Source organism: Anomaloglossus baeobatrachus, chromosome 2, assembly GCF_048569485.1.
Source record: "Anomaloglossus baeobatrachus isolate aAnoBae1 chromosome 2, aAnoBae1.hap1, whole genome shotgun sequence".
In the NCBI taxonomy this organism is placed as follows: Eukaryota; Metazoa; Chordata; class Amphibia; order Anura; family Aromobatidae; genus Anomaloglossus; species Anomaloglossus baeobatrachus.
The window spans coordinates 41,387,797-41,403,550 of NC_134354.1; the positions used below are offsets into that span (position 1 = coordinate 41,387,797).

General features: G+C 46.3%; 1 protein-coding gene across 1 annotated transcript; it reads left to right on the forward strand.

Annotated features, from left to right (window-relative positions):
* The first annotated feature begins 642 nt into the window (after nt 1-642).
* LOC142286323 (protein kinase C theta type-like) lies at nt 643-9,390 on the forward strand. Its single transcript, XM_075333348.1, has 10 exons — nt 643-709; nt 1,155-1,243; nt 1,392-1,562; nt 2,325-2,416; nt 7,958-8,020; nt 8,176-8,314; nt 8,426-8,614; nt 8,719-8,847; nt 8,941-9,128; nt 9,324-9,390. The coding sequence occupies exons 1-10, from the start codon at nt 643-645 to the stop codon at nt 9,388-9,390; spliced, it is 1,194 nt and encodes a 397-aa protein (XP_075189463.1).
* Nucleotides 9,391-15,754: the final 6,364 nt, after the last annotated feature.

A 15,754-nucleotide genomic window follows, 5' to 3' on the forward strand; every position in this document is an offset into this window, starting at 1 on the left:
GATGACTTGGAGTCCTATTGTGTACAGATTTTGCCATTACTGAACTAGGAGATGACAGTTGGTGCTCATATACTTCTATGGAAAGAGGGAAAAGCTGGAGGCAGACAGATATTCTACTGCAAGTTCACCTGTAGCGACAGACGATGTCACTGGTCTCTCGGTGATGTCACTTGACCTTTGACTTTGGTCCCTTTGTGATGTCATGTGACCTATAGAATGTGATCCCTTTGTGATGTCATAGAACAGTCATCAGAATGTCGCTGCAGCCTGAATATCGTCCATTTGTTTTCATCACTTAGTGTGTGAAGGCGATTTTTACTTGCGCTTAGCAAATTTTAGTGTTCTATAAAATATAATACCGAATAATAGAAGGCCTGTTAGAGGAGTAGTTCCAGGAGCAAACCGAGAGCGCTCCAGAGTGGACAGGACCTTCCTCAGCCCAGAATTTCATCTATGGAGCTGAATATGGAGAGTTTAAGGAAGAGAAAGAGAGAGAGCATAGATGAGGTGCCAAAAAAAAGGAAAATAGAAACATCAGAGGGTGATAAAGATGGCACCAACCAAAGCCTTATCAAGGCTCCAAAGAGACCTGGAAGCCCGATACAGGAGAGTATCGAGAGCAAGAGGAAAAGGGGACAAGCGATGGGGGACAAAGCTGATGATAAATCCAGCGTCTCCCCCAAAGCTGAACCTGAGCTGAATATGGAGAGTTTGAGGAAGAGAAAGGGAGAAAGCATAGATGAGGTGCCAAAAAAAAGGAAAATAGAAACATCAGAGGATGAAAAAGATGGCACCAACCAAAGCCTTATCAAGGCTGCAAAAAGACCTGGAAGCCCGATACAGGAGAGTATCGAGAGCAAGAGGAAAAGGGGAGAAGCGATGGGGGACAAAGCTGATGATGGATCCAGTGGGTCCCCCAAAGGTGACACTGAGCAGCTGTCAGGTGAGTACAGAAATAAGACCCCGAGAGCCAATAGCCCCAATATAGTAATTCATGGGATTATGAACCTTTAGAATACCCCACCTATTATGATTTTTGTGCCTTTTCTCTTTGATACCTTCTAATATTGTTCTACCTCATGTTGTAATTGCTATAGGAGGCCACATTAGAATTATATAGGAATAATACATCTTATTTCTCCTCTCTCCATCAGGGACAACCCCGGCTGAATCTCCCATCATTGTGACTGGACTGGAGAGCTTCACCTTCCATAAAATCCTTGGAGAGGGCGGATTTGGTAAAGTAAGTATTAGGAATTGTGGTGACGTCTTCCTCATGTGTGATGTGGAGCAGTAATATGACCCTAGGAACATCACTGCTTCACATCTTCTCGTCACGTCTCATGGCAGGACGGGCCTTTCCTCCAGTTCTAATGCTTTGTATCCTCCAGGTCATGTTGGCCACACATAAGGCCTCCCAACAACAAGTGGCAGTGAAGATGGTGAAGAAGAGGCTCCTACTTAATATATCAAGAGACGAGATCCTGATAGAACGACAGGTCCTGGAGATGACTAGGAAGAGTCCATTCATTACTCGGGCTTTTGCCACCTTCCAGTCCCAGGTAATCCCTCCATAAGTACTCCTATACTTACCCCTCTATAGTTACCCCTATATATATCACTTGTAAGGCCACATCTGGAATATGGGATTCACTTTTGGGCTCCACATTTTAAAAATGATGTTCAGAAGTTAGAGTCTATTCAAAGGCAGCAACTAGATTATTGCAAGGAATGGACAACTCCCATATGATGAGAGGTGGAAAAGTTGGATTTGTTTAGCTTTTAAAATAAGACTTATCACAGGAGATCTCATTTATATGTATGAATACAAAAGACTGGAACATGACTTATTCCTTCCAAAGACATTACTAAGGACTAGGGAGCACTCTCTGTGAGTGGAAGAAAGGTAATTACGGCAGCTAAATAGGAAAGGGTTCTTTACAGTTAGAGCATTCACACTGCAATGCCTAACCACAAGAGGTAGCAATGGCTTACACTATCACAACTTTTATATCTGGACTCGATGATTTCCTTAGTGCACACAACATTGTCGGTTATAAATGATTTAGTTACAAAATGTAAAATTGTTGGAGGAAGTTTGAACTACATGAACCAAGGTCTTTTTTCAACCTATGTAGCTATGTAAAAGGCTCACAATCTAACAGCTCTGAGATTTCTATATATTCTATGAATGCCTGTCCATATGGCCATGCAATGTTCTTCTAGGACATTACCATAGTATTACATGTATTATAACATTACCACCAGTGCACCATATCTAGACTATACCAGTAACACCTATTATCTCCCCTGCTTTATCACAGGACTACTTATTCTACGTCATGGAATATCTCAGCAGAGGAGACCTTATAGACATCATGTCAACCAATGGCCCATTTCCCATTTCAGCCACCAGGTAAGACAGAACATGGATATATGACTTAGGAAAGACTAACTGACGGCTTTGCATTGCTATACTAACCCTAGCCCAAAAGAACACCTTTTCCAATTTCGTAAACTAAAATAAGACACAAAGACTGTGTGATATTGGATGTAAAAGGCCACAACAGCCCGGTTTATTAACAACAAACAATCAGTAACATATCATCCACAAACATAGCAATAACTCCATAAAACCACCAGCAAAGGAGGGGGGGTGGGTAAGTGAAGAGTCCGGTTGTACATGATTGTAACCCCAGCTCCACCACGTGCTCTCAGCCGCACCACACCGGTTCAAGGACATCCAGCCTTGTGTGGCCCAACCAATGTCCCACTGGAACCCAGCCAAGCAGGGACCCAAATTAACATATTCTGCTGAGACTCAGCACAACAGGGACCCACCTTAACCAAGTATACCAATGCACCACCAGGGTTAACACGTTCCTGCACTGGGTTACCCTCCGCTTTTTGTGCAATCCACCGACTTCAAATACCCCCTCCTTTCTGCCACAGCGAGCTTGTATGATACCTTGTAAGTGCGAGTCCCGCCACCAAAGATCAACCAGGGCCTTCACTATGGCCCCCCAAGTACGCCAATATCTCAATGGCAATACCAAATGGGCTCAAATGAACTCCATTGAACCTCACAACTCACCAGATAGAGACTCCAAAACCCAGTGCCGCATCACTGCTCCGCCCATATACACCGCACCATCAAAAATCCTGTGGTAGTTTTTTAAAAAACGTGCCCTGTCACCCAACTGTGCATACCTCCAGAACAAGTGAGCCACTATATCCGACCACACGAGCACAATACCCGGGCGGGAAGACAAGGGCCCAAGACAGACAAGCTTGATGTCATGGATCAAGTCCCTGGACACCCTGGTCCAAGAACATCTCACCCATGTGCAGTACCAAAACATCCGGTGGTCCATCCAACCTACGTGATAGCACCAGTCCTCAAATACCCACTTCAAGGCCATTACCATACACTAAAGTTTCCCCTCCTCCCTGGCGACATTGAACTGCTGTCCATCAAGCCAAGCACCGGCCTGAAGGGAATTATTTAATTTTACCAACGTGCTAAAATGCCCCCACCCCAAAAGGGGAAGTTCGAAATACATAAAGTAACAGGACACACCTCCGACTTCGGGGTACAAACCAAACGACCCATATGCCACATAAAGTTTGCCATACCATACATAACTAGCCAATTGAACCCAACCAATTGTACGCACCTTAAGAGCCCCCCAGACCCCAGACCAGCAGCCACTACCGCTGCCCCACTCCAAAGATGAGACACGAAATTCTAACCCATTCTGCCACTATAATGCAGATCCAACGACACCCCCTAACTGAAAGGAAGGCAACCCTGATTAGTCCTGAAGTCCCAAAGGAATCCTGACGCACCCCTCACTACACCAGACCCAGTGACACCATAACCCTGGACCTTCCGACAAACCCTGCACCAACCAAGTGCCCAACGCCAACCACTTCCCTGAAACTCGGCCTTCAACCGCTGAAAGCAACACCAGACCCTATACACAACGCCGCTTGTATCCACAAAATGCAATTACATCATGGCCTCTGGCCAACCTACCACCCACTCCCCGATCCTAAAGTTCCACCACCAGGGAGGCGAACACGATTGCTACCGTGAACACATTCCCAGACCAAAATGCCCCCCAGCAAATCTGTCTAAGGACGATTCCAGATGCCTGCAGGTACCGAATGACCACCCACCCCACAGACCTGCCCTATACATCTACACTACAACAGACCTCCCCCTGACCAATCCCATTGCCCCACAACCCCTATAACTCCACCTCACAATTTTCCCCGCACAAAATGCACTACACCTTAACCCCTTGCTATCCCTGAGGCCTAGCATCCCTCTTTAGTTATGCAAAGAATAACAAAGTTTTTTGATGCACAAAAATACAAGACACACAACAGAAAAAAAATGGCCATAATATATAACCATTAAAAACACCATAAATATGGGGAAAATAACCCTTGAAATGGGACAGAGAGATGGCTAAATAGTCATAGGATATGAATAGCCTAAGCCAATGAAGGATGTATCCTATCGGCTGTATCATACATAAGTATATCATGTATTAACATTTACCAATGATGGATTATATCATGCATGAGAACATCAAAGAAGTCATGAATTGTTGTATTATGCCAAAAATTACAATTGTGCAAAAACCCAATAGGCTATAATGGATATTTCCTGGAAATATAAACTGATATAGTCAGTAAAATACAAATGTGACAATAACAATAGTCACTGAAAGCCAGGCAGTGCTTTATGTAAAAGCACTACATGTCCCAGGAAAAGGGGGATCCCCATAAAGATAAGCCCCCATACCAGTGACTATTGTTTCAGTGACTATTGTTATTGTCACATTTGTATTTTATTGACTATATCAGTTTATATTTCCATGAAATATCCATTATAGCCTGTTGGGTTTTTGCACAATTGTGATTTTTGGCATAATACAACAATTCATGACTTCTTTGATGTCCTCATGCATGATATAAGCCTACAGGATACATCCATCATTGGCTAATGTTTATACATGATATACTTATGCATGATACAGCCTATAGGATACATCCTTCATTGGCTTATGCAGGCGTCACACGGGGTGATATGTCGTGCGATCGCATAAGCAATCGCACTCGCCCTCGTCGTTTGTGTGCCACGGGCAATTAGTTGTTAACCCCCGTCACACGTACTTATCTGCCGGACGACCTCGCTGTGGGCAGCGAACATCCACTTTCTGAAGTGGGAGGGACGTTCAGCGTTACAGCGACGTCACACAGCGGCCGGCCAATAGAAGCGGAGAGGTGGAGATGAGCGGGACGTAAACATCCCGCCCACCTCCTTCCTTCCGCATTGCCGGACGCAGATAAGCTGTGTTCATCGTTCCCGGAGTGTCACACGGAGCGATGTGTGCTGCCCCGGGAACGATGAACAAGAGGCGCAGAGAAGAATAAACGACTTTTTGAAACTGAGCGACATGTCAACGAGCAACGATAAGGTGAGTATTTTTCCTCGTTAACCGTCGCTCGTAGCTGTCACACGCTACGATATATCAAACGATGCTGGAAGTGCATCACTTACGACGTGACCCCGCCGACATATCGCCCGATATCTCGTCCCGTGTGACGCCCGCATTAGACTATTCATACCCTATGGCTATTTAACCATCTCTCTGTCCCATTTCAAGGGTTATTTTACCCATATTTAAGGTGTTTTTAATGGTTTTATATTACGGCAATTTTTTTCTTTTATGTGTCTTGTATTTTAGTACATCAATAAACTTTGTTATTCTTTGCACAATTAAGTACTTTGGTCCTCCTGTTTTAGGTATATGCTATAGAGCAGGGGTGGGGAACCTTTTTACTGCCGGGGGCCATTTGGAATTTCCTACTAACCTTTGGAAACAAAATTATCAACTTGAAAAGTACCCTGGTATATTTGGTCAAATGATTAATTAACTCACCCCTAGTGTGGTGGCTGGAGCTTCTTCTTTGGTGCGGCTGTGATGTTCGGTGATATTGATCATCTTGTTTCTCACAGCTGCTTTTCCAGATTTGTCTCCATATGGAGATGCTGGGGGCATAGACATCACAGGAGACGCTGGGGCGCATAAATTACAGGAGACATTGGGAGTACACATCACAGGAGAGGCTGGGGATATATGTCACAGGAGGGGCTGAGGCGTATACATCACAGGAAGGCTGGGGCATATACATCACTAGGGGGGCAAGGACAGCCCTGGCGATGGCACAGACATGACTGGGGACAATGACAACATTAGGTGGCAGCACGGACAGCACTAGATGGTAGCACAGACAGCACTAGCTGGCAGCACAGACAGCACTAGGTGGCAGCACAGACAGCACTAGGTGGCAGCACAGACAGCACTAGGTGGCAGCACAGACAGCACTAGGTGGCAGCACAGACAGCACTAGGTGGCACAACAAACTGCACTCGGAGGCAGCACGAACTGCACTAGGAGGCAGCACGAACTGCACTAGGAGGCAGCACGGACTGCACTAGGAGGCAGCACGGACAGCAATAGGGAGCAGCACGGACAGCAATAGGGAGCAGAATGGACAGCACAAGGTGGCATTACTAGGGAGACACAGACAGGACTGAGGGAGCATAGACATCACCAGGAGGGCACGGACTGGGGGGCATAGACAGCAGTGGAGAGTACAGAGCACTAGAGGGTACACAGTACTGAGGGGTAGCACACAGCAATGGGGAGCACGGACAGCATAAGGGGGCACAGACAGCACTGACCGTGGAATGGACAGCACTGGTGGCAGCATGGACAGCATTAGGTGGTGCGGACAGCACTGGGGGACATGCTATAAAGAAAAAGACATGGATCGCACATTCCACAAAAATACGATGATCATTGTATTTTTGTGGGATGTGCGATCCATGTCTTTTTTTTCATAGCATGTTATACAGCACTTGGGGAGCATAGACATCACCCAGGGGGTACAGACAGCACTAGGGGGGCATGGACAGCAGTTAAGAGGTTACACAGCACTGAGGCGGTACACAGTGTACTAGGGGGTACACAGCACTGGGGGTACACACTGTACTAGGGGGTACACAGTACTGGGGGTACACAGCATTAGGGGGTACACACTGTACTAGGGGGTACACAGCACTGGGGGGTACACACAGCATTAGGGGGTACAAACTGTACTAGGGGGTGCACAGCACAGGGGGGTACACACAGCATTAGAGGGTACACACTGCACTAGGGGGTACACACTGCACTAGGGGGTACACACTGCACTAGGGGGTACACCGCACTGAGCGGGGGGGCAGCGATGGGTTGAGCACTCATAGTACTGGGGTGGGGGAGGAGTCACACACACAGCACAACACAGGTCCGGGAGGCTGGTAAATCTGCTGCAGCTCTTCTGTGACTTTATCGCAGCGTGCTGCTTACCCCGCCCACCAGAGCACACTAGCACAGGTCATGGTTAAACCTAGAATGTATGGGCTGCAGTCAGGTCCTGGAAGTCAGGATCTGGATAGAGCCCATACATTCTAGCATCTACTCTCAGATCATCAGGCAGTGGGATTTAAAGGGCCAGCAGCCGGGAAAAGCACGGCTGCCGCCACAGCACAGCTGTCCCCCGGAATGTGCCCGGGGGCCGCATACACAGTCGCCACGGGCCGCATTTGGCCGCGGGCGGACGTTCCCCACCCCTGCTATAGAGTAAGTGCTAGGCACAGTTAGACCCCATTGTGGGCTTCCGTGACCTCAATTTGTATAGTCATGGTTATGAGGTATATTTTTCCTCCTTAGTTATGTTGCCGTCCCTTGAGCCCTTTCGGGGCAACCAGTCCAGGCTGTCTTTACATGAAGATGATGGTTGTCAGGCTCAAATGGCTTTACGTCATTATTCGCCTCAGTTTAGTTTCATGAAATGATGGATGTTGATCATTTTCTGTTGTTTTATTTCTCATTAGATTTCTTGCTGCTGAGCTGATCTGTGGGCTGCAGTTTCTCCACTCCAGAGGCATCATACACAGGTAGGTGCAGTACGTCTTCTCTGTAGACCTTGTATATCTACTCTTATACCCTCATCCTAATATCCCTTGTAGACACTTGATATCTCAGGCCCTAAAACGTTATCAGCCCGGCTAATATAATAATTGCAATATGATATTTTTTAAACTCTTTCCAGAGACATAAAACCGGACAACATTTTACTGGACAGCACCGGTCACTTGAAGATCGCTGATTTCGGTCTTGCAGTGATGAACATCTTTGGCGATACCAAGACTTCAGGTTGGGCCGGGACTCGTTTATACATGGCTCCTGAGGTGAGGAATCATCTACATGTCCCTGAGGGATCACTGATATACAAGGCTGGACATCTTCATGTCTTCTGCTGGTTGGACAATGTTCTTATTGTATTTTTCATGTCTTTACAGATTCTTCAAAACAAGCCCTACAATAGGGCAGTGGACTGGTTCTCTGCTGGTCTGGTGATATACATGATGGCTACTGGCAGACATCCATTCTATCGAGGGAAAATTGGTAGGGCCCTTAAAGCAATAATCAATGATGATCCTGTCTTCCCAAATGAAATGGACCCCCAACTCAAAGCCATCATTAATGGGGTGAGTATAAAGACACATCTCAGTAATACAGCGGATATATGTAATGAAATACACAATGGAGGATGACTGGAGACTGAATAATCATCTTCATTTTATGTTCCCAGCTCTTGGATAAGTCAGCAGAAAATCGGCAGAAATTTGTGGAGAACATAAGAGATCATCCATTCTTTATGGAGATCAACTGGACAGATATAGAGGAAGCCACAGCGTGCCCTTCATTCCAGCTACCCCCTGTAAGTAAATGACCCAGAGAAGATGGTGGCAGTAGTACATTTCTGTTGTTTCTTCTTTATGAACGCTCTCACTCTTGTATCTTCTTTCCGCAGCCACCAGTGATGACATCTGATACAATGAAAGACGTCCTGTGCTTTACTGAAGCTAACAATACACCAATAGCCGAAACAGGTCAAAACCTGTTCTGTGGATTCACATTTGCCAATGAAGGATGGAAGGTCATAGAATCAATACCAAAACCTGTAATATCTAATCGAAGGCCTGTAAAACCCCATCGGAGGTGAGTCAGTGTAAATGGGACGGGGATAGGGGGACTTTTTGAGGCTCATTTCTTATCCTATGAATCTGTCAGCAGAGTGTAGTGTGGAAGCCTCTTACTGACTGCGGCTTACACGTTATCCCTTTAGGACAGTCCCAATTCATGTGTCTTATTGCGACATAAGGATTCTTTCTAACCTATTATCTCTCCCGACAGGACATTTGGCACTATTGTGAAGGACGCCTTCCACAGGATCTGGAGGAGGATAAAACCCTGGAAGTGAACAGCCTGAGAACTGCTGTTCACCTGTTCCTATTCCATCAGCACTAGGAGTGTCCTGAGGGCCGTGACCTGCAGTGCAGCCATATCCACTCCTCTGCCCTGCCATAATCAGGGCTAGGGGTTATTGCTGCATCTGCAGGGTCTGAATACAAGGAGAAGCTGGAGACCATGAAAATCCTACCAGGAGTCACTAATATGACCGTGGACCAGCATTTCTGGATGACATGTTGCCTCGTGCCCCCAGGGAAGGGCACTTATCCTTAGGCCATGGTTCCCTAGAGGTTTCCCCCACAGGGGGTTTTTCCTCTCCTGAGTACCGATGGATAAACACAACAATGGCAACTTGTAGTCCTTTGCCCTCGGTGGAGCTCACACCACTAGTGGCAGAGAGGAACCTAAAAGGACATTTACAAGCAATAAACAAAACCATTCACCATCATGTGCTAGTAGTAGTAGCAATTTATTTTATATGTTCGTGGATAAGTATTTTACATCCCACCCCTTAAGAGCACAGGGTGCATGTAATGTGGTGATAACACGTATCCACTTTTCATTGGTACAATTTTGGGTTACATCAAACTTTTTGGTCAATTTTTAATCTGTTTTTGGAGGGGTGAAGGAAGGAAGAAATGCTTTCCTGCTGTTTAGGGTGGATTTTCATTTGGGCAAAAGAAATAAGATATAAATGTTATAGTTTCAAGTGGCTACAGGTACAGAAATCCCAATTATTATAGATAAAAGTGTAGAGTGCAGGTACACGTCACGGCTGAACTCCTGACTATCGGTTACTAATCTTGGCAACAGTTTTGAAAAATGTCTAATATTATTGTGTTTATTCATACAAGCTCAACCAGGGAGTAACACCTCAGTATAAACCCACCTTCACTCCTCAGATTTCCATACAATACACCCCTCCAATCCAAAGGTGACACTTCCACTGGCTACCAGGTATATGGCTTTGGCTACTGCCCTCTGTTCAGCTTCTTCCATTAGTGTACATGTATGGACCTCAGGATCGGCCACCACCGTCTCCTGCAGGATGATCGGTCCGGGGGAGCTGCCATCCTATACAATAAAGTGCAGATGGATTTGCTTAGTACAGTAAGGCAATAGATCCTGACAGTAATAAGCTGATAATATTTTGACCCTGACTTTGGCCCAGCTGAAAATACAGCCATGACAGTCCTGGGGCCTTTGTTTCTCATCAGAGTTCTGCAATTGCATTAGATCCCAGTCTAATCACCTAGAAGCCGCGGCCAGTATAGGTAGCAGCATCTAGGGGTTAATAAAGTAGCGCTATCTTGCTATGTCGTCTATGTACCCACTGCTGTACAGCAGCGAGCACAGGGATCCGCAGCACTACTATCAGACAGGTAAAGCAGCTGCTGTTTATAGATGGTGGCTCACACTTACAGTCTCAATCATTGCTCAATAGGCAAATGGGAAAAAATAATAGAAAAGATTGTGATGGATCCTGTTACTGCACAAAGTGTAAAGTGCAGCACCTCCTACCCACACTAATTCTATATAGCAGCCTGCGATGCCCTGAACATGAGGGAAGCGACATAGTGAATCAGAAGAACTATACTACATCTCTATCATGCACAGACCAGGGGATGTCCAGCGCACGGCGCATCAGACGTACATGGACCAACTACTCTCCAGTGCATCATGAAACTCACCGGGGACACTTTAACAGCGGTGGGCACAGCAGTCAGGGAGTGGGAGGATGGACACCTCCTCTACTCATCTGGCTGACCCTGCCCTCTCTAGCTAGCCCTATATGGGTTCCTTCACCCCATCACCAAGCAGGATATCTAATGCCCTTGCAAATCCCTGAGCTTACCCTCACTAGTGAGATGGCCGGCGAGCAACACTAGTCCCACCGCTGCACTAGTCAAGCTCTTGGCTGCAGTCAGAAACCAGGACTACAGCCTACACCGCTTCAGACAGCAACGGCTCCAGCAGCTCCTTTCACCTCAACGCTAAGTCTCAGATTGAGGATTCAGTATAACCCGCGTACTCTACAGGAAGGTGTGACCATACATAGGGGATAAGAGTGGTCACAAACCGGAAGCACCTGAGGAAAGTAATTAGACACTACTGGCAATGAAAACTGACATTAACCCTTGATACACATAAAAGAAAGAAAACACATTTAATCTCCAGAGTCTCACAAGCCAAAGTGAGACTCGGAGCCCAAACCTGGTAAATAATGGAAGAGAAAAAAGCGTACTACGAAAATGGGATCACCACATAAAGATATAAATACAAAGCAAATTTTTATTAGAGCGAAAAAAAACCTCATCAAATGAACCAAACATTAAAAAATTACATGAGTATAACAAGACACCCTGATTCCCTCCCCGCAAGAAATATGTCATTATATCCTGAGTATACCAAAAATCTAAATGATACATAGGAAAATGGTTAATAACAATTGGAACCCAGAAAAAGAGAAAAACCTCAAAAAGGTGCAAGTAAAATATACAAATGGCAAGTAATGCTGATAATAACCGTTAAAGAGCCCAAAAAGACCTTCTATATATTATAGCCTGGTGTAGATTTCTCAAGAGCCAGCTTGAATGGCCTTTTCTTAAGAATCCTATCAATGCTGTGGTTATCCCGGTTGCTTGTGCACCTTTTTCTACCACACTTTTTCCTTCCACTCAACTTTCCTTTAAAGATAATGTGTCGTATTTTTTTATTTTTGTATTAAGAACAGTGATTATGGAATCAATTATTTTTAATACAAAATTAAATTCACTGTTTATTTAAGTTTTTATTTAATTCTATTTTTACTGAAACATTGGGGGCTGCCATCGAGTCGGAGTCGGTGCAAGAGAATTTGAGGAGTCGGAGTCGGAGTCGGAGTCGAAGGTTTGGCTTACCGACTCCACAGCCCTGGGAGTAACAACACTTACTCACCTCATTTATGGCAGCTATCAGTGCATTGGGTGTTTTAGTCGCTCTCCGACCCTATTCTGTAACACTGAGAACTCTCTGCTGTGAACTGAACATGCTCCCTAGGCTGTACTGATCACAGCAGACAGTAGAGGGAGGAGATTGCCGCCATCTTTGTGGAGCCCACAACGTATGCGGTGTTCTGCACTTTCCCCCTGTCACCTGCTCGGGATGAGGTGAGTACCGGTACCGGGCAGCAGTGGTTGCACTGTAACTGATCCTGGCGTGCTGCTCGCCACCCCTCCCCCGCCGCTCAACCCCCACTCCACTGCGTGTGCTCACCTCGGGCCTCCACTCCTAGCAGCTCCTTGCTGCTGTGTGCTGTGATCACTGACAGGAAGAACAGACACCAGGTTGACAGAACAGGCTGCTGGTGGCGTAGGTCTGAGGTGAGTGTATGCAGCTGGGAGCGGTGATCGCAGTGTGACATCTCTAGTGTAGTGCCGCTCAGGCTGCAGATCACCGGCCAGCAGCACCGTATATGGGGGCACGGTATAAAGTGGGACATGGCATACAGTGGGGCACGGTATACTGTGGGACATGGCATACAGTGGGACACGGCATACAGTGGGACATGGCATACAGTGGGGTGCAGAATACAGTGGGGCGCAGGATACAGTGAGGCACTATGCCAGCTTTCCTTAGTGACACTTTACACATATTAGGATCTCTTTTACAGGCCCCAATAAAATGGCTCCGCACTGTGATCCTAAACTTCATCCTCCCTTATCCTTTTGGAAACTCAGAATGGGAGGGGTAGGTGACATCACACACAGGAGAGCAGATTCTGCCCACTTTTACTGCAGTTGTAATGTGACCTAGTTGTGCAGTAGGATTTCAGCAGCTGCTCCCCCTAGTGTGTAAGAGTGGAAAATATCAAACTTTTGACTTCCGGGTCCTGCGCTTGCATGGAAGGCAGCATGTGAGGAGAGCTCCTGCTTCTTTATCAAGACCCCTGCAGTCCCAGCACACAAACCAGCTGATTAGAGGTCGGAAAGAGGAGATAAGATAGTGTGCATGCCCCTCAGACATAATGGAGAGGTATGTACACAAGAACAGGACTGCAGGAGAAAGATCCCCCTTTGCCCAGAGGAGCAGCCCTGTTAATGCTAAAATGGCTAAGGAGGTGACCAAGCCCAGGAAAAGCAATAAACCTGGTAATCAGCTTACCCAGCAGGAGGGAGGGGGTGAGCAGAAGATAAGCACTGCAGGTCTCAGCATTTCTTACAAGTCCCTAGCAGATGAGGTGGTAAAGATGTTAACCCCCAAGCTTCAGGAAATGCTGGAGCAGACAGTGTCTGATGCCATGAAGCAAATGCAGGAAACCATCTCACAGCAATCAGAAAGACTGGTTACAGTGGAGAACAGGATCAGCACTGCGGAGGATGAGTTGGGAGAGGTGCAGGCCGAGCTACAAAGAGTCACCAGGCTGAACCAGTAGCTTGCAGATAAAATTGCTGATCTGGAGAATCGCTCCAGACGAAACAACTTAAGAATCATTGGGCTCCCAGAAACTATCACCCCTCACCAGCTAATGGGGATATGCATGGAGGACATACCTCACGCTCTGGGGATTGCTGATACACTTAAGGCTGAAAGGGCACACAGAGTGGGACCCCCAGCCCAGCACACAAGTGCAAACACACCTTCAAGACCCAGGCCAGTGATTGTCAGATATTTGAACTTTGTGGATAAAACTAACATCTTACAAGCATTTCGGAAGAAGACATCCCCCACGGTGGTAAGGGGACATAAGATTCTGATATTCAGTGACTATTCGGCGGAGGTCGGTCACAAAGAAAAGAAGAGCCTTCAGCGATGTCTGCACTGAGATTTTCAGAAAGAAGATAAAATTTGTTTTGCAATTCCCGGCCATCCTTAAAATCTTTGCCCCAGGAGGAGGTACAGAGACATTCACGACCCCTGATCAGGCAAGGAGTTATGTGGACAAGACTTTTGCAAAACCGTCGCCCCTGGCGAAGAGTGGGGATGCTACTCCCCAGAGGGGGTGAGGACATAAAATAGCCCATACAGGGGCAAAATTGCTGATGATTAATGTGGAGTATTGATGCTGTTTGTAAAGGAGCGATGGAGGAGGGGGATTTGTATGGGGGTCTGGAGTTCATGATGTGGGCCTGAAAGCGTTAACTCTACCATAACCCAGACACCCCCAGTCCCTCTCCATACCCCCGCTTTTCCCTTTTTTTCTCTTTCTTCCTCTTTCCTTCTTCTTTCCCTGTCTTGCCCAACCCATTTATTATACCATCACCCAAACACCCCCTCCCTCCCACACATAACTGCCCCCCTCTACCCCCATAACCACACTCCTCTCCCAGTCCCTCCAACTACACTCCCCCACCCACAAACTACTTTCCACCCCCTACCGCCCACACCCCCTGTGCCACCCACAAACAGACCGCCTCCTGCCCCCCCCCGGGCAACACACTTTCTCCCACCCACAAACTACCTCCCACCCCATTCGTCCCAATCAACTCCCCCATCCCATTCACACCTCCCCCCATTTACGACCCTTCTCCTTCCCATAACCATCCTCTGGACCCCTCCTCCATTCTTCACTCCTTTCTTCCTCTTGTTTCTTTTTTCTTTCTTTTCTTTTCCTTCATCTCTCCTGGGAATGAGCCTCTCTATACTGCGTCGAGGTTCAACCTACTTTCAGTCCTCAGGGCTTGGGGATACTTGTATATATTTCTTAAGCTATGTTTAGCACGCCTTTAAGAGAAGTGTGGAAGCTGAAGAAAGCGAAAATATTTTGAGTAGCGATAGACGGATCAGTAGGAGTCCCTACATACATGCGGGAAAAAAGTGAAGTCCGCAACTGTGTTTTCCTACAAAGGATATAGGATAGCGGTGATATTTTGTTGGTTTAATTGACTTTTTTTTTTTTTGCACCACCAGAGAGAGACGCGGTGGACAGGTTTTAAGAGGGTTTTAGTTAAGATAGGATAAGAAGTAGGATTTCAAGTAATATATAAGGATGCGAATTGTGTCTTGGAACGTGAAATGCCTGCAATCACCACACAAAAGACGAATGATATTGAGGCACTTAAAGAAGCTTAAAGTAGACATTGCCCTACTTCAGGAGACTCGTTTAAAAATTCAGATATTACCAGAATGTGCAAAATGTGGGTGGGAGAAGTGATGGGATCCTCAGCCCAAAATAATAAAGCAGGTGTGTTAATACTACTCCATAAGCAGGCAAATTGTAAGGTAATAACACAGGAAAATGATGGAGATGGGAGAATACAAAAAGCTTTGCTTGATACCCCATGTGGACGACTCAAAATCTATAATGTATATGCACCAAATGAGAGTAATAAGATTTTCTTCCAGGAGCTGGAGAGGCAGGTTTTGGAGGACCCTGAGAGGAACATAATAATAGG

Excerpts from the sequence above, each read along its gene's own strand:
- LOC142286323 (XM_075333348.1), top strand. The coding sequence starts at position 643 with ATGGGGGACAAAGCTGATGATAAATCCAGCGTCTCCCCCAAAGCTGAA. Across the intron at positions 710-1,154 it reads ACCTGAGCTGAATATGGAGA|GGACAACCCCGGCTGAATCT; the intron begins GTTTGAGGAAGA and ends TCTCTCCATCAG. Across the intron at positions 8,615-8,718 it reads TCAAAGCCATCATTAATGGG|CTCTTGGATAAGTCAGCAGA; the intron begins GTGAGTATAAAG and ends TTATGTTCCCAG.